Genomic DNA, 8,013 nt, shown 5'->3' with positions numbered 1-8,013 from the left:
CGGCGCCCCGGGAGCGATGGATTTTCGTGGGAAGAAGTACGAGCGCGGCAGTAACTGGTCGGACCCCGAGGTGGTGGAGCTGCTGCAGCTCTGGGCCGACGAGTCGGTGCAGATAGAGCTGGAGAGCTGCTTGCGCAACCAGCACGTCTTCAACCGCATCGCCGAGGTGCTGCGGGAGAAGGGCATCCACCGGACGGGAGACCAGTGCCGGGAGAAGATCAAGAAGATGAAGCTGGAGTACCGGCGGATCAAGGACAATAGCAAGGCCCCGCGGGGCGGGCGGACGTGGAAGTTCTACGAGGTGATGGACCGGGTGCTGACCAGCCGGCCGGCCCTGGCCTATGGCTCCCTGAGCGGCAGCATGATGGCTCAGCAGGTGCTGCAGGGCAGCATGGTGGAGAGCTACCACCACCAGTTCACCTCCTCCGCCTTGCCCTTTGGACACTCCCAGCACCCTGAGCTGATGGAAATCAAATGTGAGGAGGTGAACTCTGATGATCACAGCTTGACCCCAGAGCCCCCACAAGCCATGCCTTACCAGCAGGGCTCCCCTGAAGAACAGGAGATGGAGAGAGCCTTCTTGGAGAGGGCCCAAAACGACTCTCCCATCTCCAGGGTGGAGATTCCCATTGAAACCAGTGTTTCACCTTCAGGTAGGGATAGCCTTTTACATTCCAGCATAAGGTTCCTGCCCACTTTCCCAGAAAGAGAAGATTATTTCTGGTGCAGAGATAGACACCTGGTTTTCTCAATGACATTTGGATCCTTGTTTTTCCACATCCCAGAAAGCTTCAAAGTAGAAAGCTGATATTTGAATTTACGGTGTTTTGGCCATTCCCAAAATGCAGGTATCTCACTGCAGGTAAATATAATCTAGAATTACTGAGCTAGGTGAAATACTGTGTATGAAATCTAAAGAGCTCCATAAGTTGGGCTAGTTAGATTTCTGTATATAATGCTGACAGTAAAAAACCCATTTGCATGCTTATTTGGTATCACTTGAACATAACCAGAGCTGTCTGCTGTCCTCATGCTGAATTGTATCATGACACGCTCTTCTGCCATGGTTGCACTGTAAACTGTCCTTGCATTGTTTTGAAATATGTTCCAGATCTTATATTTTAGCCCACTCAACAGTGGAGAATACTTGGGAATAATCATTGCCTGACTTCCTAAGCTATTTGGTGGTACTTGCACAGAAGATATTTGTGAAAGTCACTAGCAGAAACAGTGTTTGTTTACAGGAGATGAGATTCCTGCACTGAAAATGTGGCTGGCATTGCTTAGCTACCAGGAAGGGTACAGTCTGGGAATCCTGGAGATTTCAAACCAGTCTAGGACAGGCTGGTGGAAGACCATGAATTGTTGGAGAAGAAGAGATGATAACAAGTGTGAAGTTAATGTCTGAGGTCAGGAAGAAATGGTGTGTCCTCTTGGCTGTGGTGCTAGCCTAGTGGAGGGAACTGATGATTATTCAGGTTAATACAGAGACCATGTATGGGGCTGGCAGCATCATGGTGTGCCCAGTGTGTGATGTTAAAAACAAAAACTGTTTGCAAACCTCAGGATGTACCTGACAGGTTTACTTTGTTTTTTCTATAAACTCTATGGTAGATAAAAGGTTGTTCTTACTACAGGCAGGAGAAGGAAGCAGGGCGTGCCCATGCCGCTTTGCTTGCTGCACTTTTTCTTCGTTGCTTTTGTGTATTCACAGGTTTCAGTGAGCCAAACATGGCAAACTCACCACGGATCCAGAATGTTGTTTCCCGGCCTGGCTTCTCTGCCTTGCATCGGCTGAGAAAGAAGCGGAAAGGGCAGCGCATGAGGGACCCACTGGATGATCTGCTGCTGAAGACTCTGACGTCCCAGCGGGCCATGGAGGAGCGCTTTCTGCAGATGGAAGAACGCCGCTTTCAGCGAGATCTGGACGTGGAGGAGCGCCGGATGCAGCTGGAGCAGCGCCGCTTTGAACTGGAGAGGGAACATGAGTTTCGCATGTTCAATGTCTTTGCTCAAATGCTCAGCATCTTAAAGCAGAGCCATAGTGGCTCCTCCTCCTCTGTTGCCATGCCTCAGGGTTTGGACTTCAGCCAGGCACTGTCCGAAATTGAGGGAATGGGAGGAAGAGGGAGCAACCTGCAAGAGATGAGGCTTCAGTCGCTTGCCAAGAGGAGGGTTGACATGCACAGCTTCTGTAACCCTAGTGGCTTCCAGAGAAGCCCTTACCTCTCTGCTCGTGGCAACTTTGCCAGCGCTTTTCAGGGCTCCACTGAGGAAGGGTACAATGCCTATCATGCTGACAAGTATGATGAAGACAAGAACCCCAATGTAAGTAAGAACCTCAAAGTGTTTTCCTGGCTTCCTTGTTAGGAAACAACGTTTCTTAGAAATTTGCTGGCAGATGTGCGGGTTTTTTGATCTCAGTAATACAAGGTGAATAAAACTGCTTGTTTGAGGAAAAGAAATTAAAAGTAGCTTTGTGGATCATCTAGATACCAAGGATGAATGCTGTGTTCAGCTCAGGTTTGCACATTCTGATTTTTTAATCAGGGTAGTAATAGCAGTAGCAGACCTTGAAAGATGTAAGCAATCTGCAGGAACAGAGCTCATGTTCCTCCTTCCACCTCATGACCTCTATTGCCCACTGAGGACTGTCTCTGATTATCTGATTATGTCTGATTATTGCAGGTGATGGGTGCAGGAAGTAGAACTACTAAGTAGCAGTCTTTTTTTTTTAATTACTGTTAATAACACTCAGCACTTTTTCTGCCCATTTACACTCAGCTCCTCGGTTTTAAGTAGCTCGTCATAGCCCTCTTGTGGCACAAAGGCTGTGTTAATAGTTCATGGCAAACTATTACTGAGTAACAAATATAGTAAATGTAAATAATTTATATGTGGATTACTTTTAATTAGATCCTTCATTCGCATACTGAACTAACTACTTGAAACTTTAAAAATATTCTATTACTAGCCTTGACCTTAGTTGCCCTGTGTTGTGGGGGTGAAAACTAGATTGTTCAGCTAGAAACACAAAGTTTTTATTACAAAGTGTATTATGAGGTACAGGGTTCTGCTTCTACAAACTGTTGTCTATGTAGGAGATAGGCTTTTTAAACAAATACCTAAAATTATACTTGTACTTTAATAACATCAGAAGTGTATAGTTGTTTCAATTTTCTTTCACATTTTAAAATTTTGTTTACCCAAACTCTTCTAATAATGAGAATGTACTAGTAGATTTGAACTCTTCAAGATCTAATGCCATATTATATGTGGCCAAATCATAAACCTGGAACTGTAGGGTCATCTCTCCAGAGGGAAAAATTCAGGATTTTAAGTACTTATCATGACTACATGTTTATGTGGTTTTTGAGCAAATCAGTAGAGTGGAATAAACAAATGCTTTTAAGATAAAGAAACATATCCAAAACCTTGTTTAAAACTGCTGTTGAAGTGTTAACCTTGTTTTTTCAGAGTTCTTTTGGGATTTCTTTTTTTAGTTACATATAATAGTGAATGAATTCAAGATTAAGTTAAACATATTCTGTAAAGAAGTATAAACTATTAGTACATGTTCATTTACCGACAGTTTGTTATTATTGACTAAGAAGCCAAGTGCTTGGGATATATATGGAAATTTACACACGTAGATGCATGTCTTGAGTTTTATATGGTGAAGTTTATGTGAACTGTGTTTTGACTTTTCCTTGGTAAGCTTTTTGGAGGCAATTTAGTGAAGTGATAGCTAAGGTGATGTACTCACATGTTTTATATGTCTATAAACAATACTGTTTCTTTTTCTAGGGTATAATAAACTTTGGCACCAGTGAGAACAAGCTCTGCTTTGACCTGATGTCCAAGCGGGTAAGTTCTATTCCAAAATAAAACACTGAATTTGCTGTGCAGTCCCTCTTCAAAGCTTGCACTTTCCTGGAGTTACTGCTGTTACTTAGGTTTCTCTGGTGAAGTTTTTCATTGTGGATTTTAAATTTGTTGGAAGTCACTTTTGAATACAACTACTTGTACATTTATTTATTTTATTTTTCCAGGAAGATGGGAACATGGGTGTTTTCCTCTTCATGATGGGTTTCCCTCTGGGGATGTACTTATTTCAGAAAACTAGATGAAAATAAGATGAATTTTGTTTTCCCTTGCTCAGAGTAGATTATTTAATATGTATATTTGGAAATTACTTTTGAAATCTATTTAATTTTGAATATCTTTACACCTGTCCATTATAAAGTCACACAACTTGGACACCTGGTTCTGAACTCACCTGAAATGTGCAAGTGTGGCAGCAGTGAAATCTCTCAAAATCAGAGTGGGTCAGCTGCTACCTGCTGGCTTTGCACCAAGCAGAGAAGTGCAACACATAGCAGAACTGAAAAAGCAGAAAAAGTCAAAAGGAAACAAGAGAACTATACCGCAGAGGAATGCTTCTAGATTTCCATTAAAATCACTGCCCGTGGCAAGCAGCCTTTGAGGTGGACAGGTAGCACTTTTCCTACCTGTGGTTGTGTGTGGGGAGGGAAGGTGCCTCAGGGCTGGGCAGTTGGACAGTCTCTGCAGTTTGAAGTTCATGGTTTCTCCTATTCCACCACTTCCCACCCTCAAAGTGTTCCCTGTTTTATTTCTGCCTGGTACTCCACTGGCTCGGGGGATGCTACCCCACCACTCCTCCTTCCAGCTAAAAGAACAGGTAAGGCAGAGCTGCTGCCTGCAAGGAAAGGTGTCTTCTAGGCTGTGTAGGTGGTGCCTTCCTTCCTTCACTGTCCCTTCCCTTTTAAACTAACACCATGTCTGCAGTAAGTAGTGCAGAGGGAGACAGTAGTCAGCTGCATCTTAATTAGCCCTTCTATGAAAGTGGGTTGAGAATTTGTCAGGTACAGTATTCATGCTTCTGGCAACAAGCAGAACAAAGATGTTGTTGTCAGCTTCTCAGTCCTTGCAGCCTTGAGTAACAGTATGGATTCACTGAAGCTGATGCATCATCAGCTGGGATTGCAGGCAAATATTTTTTTTGCTATTTGGAATTAAAAATACTTACTGCTGCCACTGAATAATGTATCCAGTTTCTGTTTTCAACTTCTGACCCTTAAATTAGAGAACACTTAACACATTACTTTTATGGGTTCTCCTCTTATTAATTCAGAGTCATTTTTGGCCGAGTCTGCTGGTATGTTTGGTGTTTCATTGTCTAGATAAGTTTAGGAGAGAGATGTAAGGAGGCACAGTGCTTGGAGCTACATAGACTCCAAGAACATCTACAGCAGAATGAAGGAACTTTTATCCTATACTATTAGGTTGTAATTCTGCATGGGATAAGGACATTGTCTTTAAACTCCAGAGCTTGGCACCAGTTAGTAAAACGTCTCTAGAAAATGTTACGGTTTTGTTATCAAGTGTGAAACTTTCACACTCCATGTAGAATTTCCCTCCACCTTTGCACTATCGCCTACTTGTGTCACCTCCACCTTTACTTTTTTTAGTATTAACTCACAGATTTGGTTGCCATTAAATATTTGGAAGGGGCATGTATCAATGCTGTGCTTTCCCTTACAACTTCACAGAACTGGATTATGTGAAACTCTGATACTTAAAACCTTGAAAATATTTAGGTAAAAGCAGTGTGCACACTTTATCTAATTATAGATATTAAAAAGGACCTCCACAGTTCAGGTCAGTCCGTCTTTGGGATCAGAATGAAATTCTTATAAGGAACAAAGTGCCTGCCCTGTGGAATAATTATTGGGAAGATAATTTCAATCTTCTCGTGTGTTTTGAAAGCTCCTGTTACACTTCAACATTTACCAAACTGATCAGAAAAATAAATCTGAAGAATCTGCCATAACTTTGAACTGAGACATAAATGAGAGCTGTAATTCATTAAAAAAATCAATAGATTGAAAGTTAAGTAAGGAAAATGCATATCTGACTCCAATTCAAATTCCTTTTTAACTCTTTCTGACAGTCTGGACCTGAGCTTTCACAACTGGCACTTATTTTTCCAGCCAAAAGCTGTTGTCCTCAAAGCTTGGGCAAAACACTCTTGGGTTTGCTTCATTTGCTGAGAAAGTCTTTTGGAGACGCCTTGGTTATGGGCATCCTATGTTGCTTGTTCTGCACCCTTTTTGTAGATTTCTGTGCAGACAAGTTTTGGCTGCAGTAACTTAGCAGAAATCTGTAGTTCATACAACCTGAAGGTATCACAGATCAGTTTGCTGGTCCTTGCTTCTCCAAGCTGCATAAATTTTGATGGTCAGTAGCTTTCCCAATCCAGTTTTACACTGTTGAAAGTGCACAAGTGTCTGTGCAGATGTGTGCCTGTGCAAGGATCCTGTCTATCTCCATATTTCCCTTATCAGTAACTAGGCTTTTAATGATTCTTCTCATTTTTCCCAGCTGACACAGGCTGATATGAATCTGATGGACCCTTCACTGCTTCAGTATCCGGACTGGAAAGGACATCTGTTGTAAGTCTTTTCTGTAACACTTCTCTTTTTGACTGCTTGTTTAATAAACAGAATGGATGAATACAAACCTCTTCTGCTACATTCTCTAGTTAAAATGTTTCTAGGTCACTTAAATCATCTTTTTCTTTGCAAAACTTTACATTAGCTGGCCTACCAGCTCATCCAGTTAAAAATCTTTTTATGTGAGAGAGGATGCAAATTTTCTAAAGCAGAGTTTTAAAAGCACTTGGATACATTAACAAATTCAGTAACTCCAAACAATTCTTTGAAACATAGTGAACACTTGGGGTTGTTAATCCTTCTTTTCTGTGCCAGATTAAAGCTCATCAGAAATGTGTGCACCATTATAGACATTATCTGCAGCACCTCTGTGGGGTTTAAATATCATGTCTGTTCCATGGACCAGAGCTATCCTGTTTTCTAGCTATTTTCACCAGACTGTACTGTCCCTGACTTGACTTTCCTAAGATGTGAACCTGGTTTGGAAGCCTCTTGGAGAATATTTGAATCAGTATTTGCTTTCGTGTATTTTTCAGTTTACGGGAAGAAGTGGCTCGATTTCTGACCTATTACTGCAAGGCCCCTGCACCTCTCAAAGCAGAGAATGTAGGTAACCCAGTGTCCATTGGTGTCTGTTCTAATGTATTGCCATTTGTTGGGAAAAAGTTTCAAATTCTGTTTTTTTTAAACAAATGATTTGGTAAGAATGCAAGCTGTTATCATGTAAATGAGATTGATTCTTCATTTCAGTAGCTTTTGATGCACACTTCCACCAGAACACTTCTGGCCTACTGTATATTTGCCTCATGTTTCACTTCTGTGTGCCAACTCCTCCTGCCTGTACTCTCAATGGGGCTTTGCATTTTGATTTTCCTATTTAGCTCGGGGACCTACTCTGCCTGTATCCCTCAGCCTTGACAAAGAGTGGCCACTGTTTCAGTTGAGTACCATGTCATCGCACTCCTCTGTTACACCTCAAGAGAGGGATTTGTAATTGAACCAAGAGTTAGTTTTAGCCTGTAAAATTTGTGGCAGTGCTGCTAGAAAGACATCAGGACCTGAATCTCTGCAGGACTTGCTGACTTGTGAGAGGTACAGCCTGGACAAGGGGCCTGTGGAGGCCTGGAGCTCCTGTCTCTGCTGAGTGCTGAAGGCAGCAGGAGCTGGTGCAGCCATTGCTTTTCTGGCTACAGTAATTCAACACAACCCCACGCTTCATGTGAGCTGAGGTTACCACTGATCAACTCGCTGATCGCTGCCTCTTCAAGGCACCAGATTCTTCCTGATACTTGGAATGAAACTCATGGTACCTGTGAGCATTTGTCTGAGACAGTAGTTTCCACTTTTGCACAAATTTGGCAGGAGGTCAGAACTGCTGCTACCATGAAGAAATGATGACACATTAACTGTTGAAAAGTATTTGGATTTACTAGCATCTCAGAACTGCTCCCCAGTTTTTTCCCTACTTTAATCCTATTCTTTTTTCTAAATTGCTTGTTAGAATGAAAAATGGCACTAGAACAAAGTGTCTATGAAA

The 8,013-nt window shown here is 42.2% G+C and overlaps 1 protein-coding gene across 2 annotated transcripts in view; it reads left to right on the top strand.

Annotated features, from left to right (window-relative positions):
• The first annotated feature begins 19 nt into the window (after positions 1 to 19).
• Positions 20 to 8,013, top strand: part of LOC102040365 (1-aminocyclopropane-1-carboxylate synthase-like protein 1) — a 15,138-nt gene continuing 7,144 nt past the window's right edge. For both annotated transcript variants that reach the window (XM_031055843.1, XM_031055842.1), the window contains exons 1-5: positions 20 to 653; positions 1,715 to 2,328; positions 3,808 to 3,867; positions 6,406 to 6,476; positions 7,013 to 7,082. In XM_031055843.1, coding sequence (XP_030911703.1) covers positions 227 to 653; positions 1,715 to 2,328; positions 3,808 to 3,867; positions 6,406 to 6,476; positions 7,013 to 7,082 — 1,242 coding nt within the window. In that variant the 5' untranslated portion in view covers positions 20 to 226. The remainder of the gene's footprint in view (positions 654 to 1,714; positions 2,329 to 3,807; positions 3,868 to 6,405; positions 6,477 to 7,012; positions 7,083 to 8,013) is intronic.

This window comes from Geospiza fortis, unplaced genomic scaffold (genome assembly GCF_000277835.1).
Source record: "Geospiza fortis unplaced genomic scaffold, GeoFor_1.0 scaffold66, whole genome shotgun sequence".
Taxonomy (NCBI): domain Eukaryota; kingdom Metazoa; phylum Chordata; class Aves; order Passeriformes; family Thraupidae; genus Geospiza; species Geospiza fortis.
Note: the sequence above shows the minus strand (reverse complement) of the source record. Positions and strands in the feature narration are given on the sequence as shown.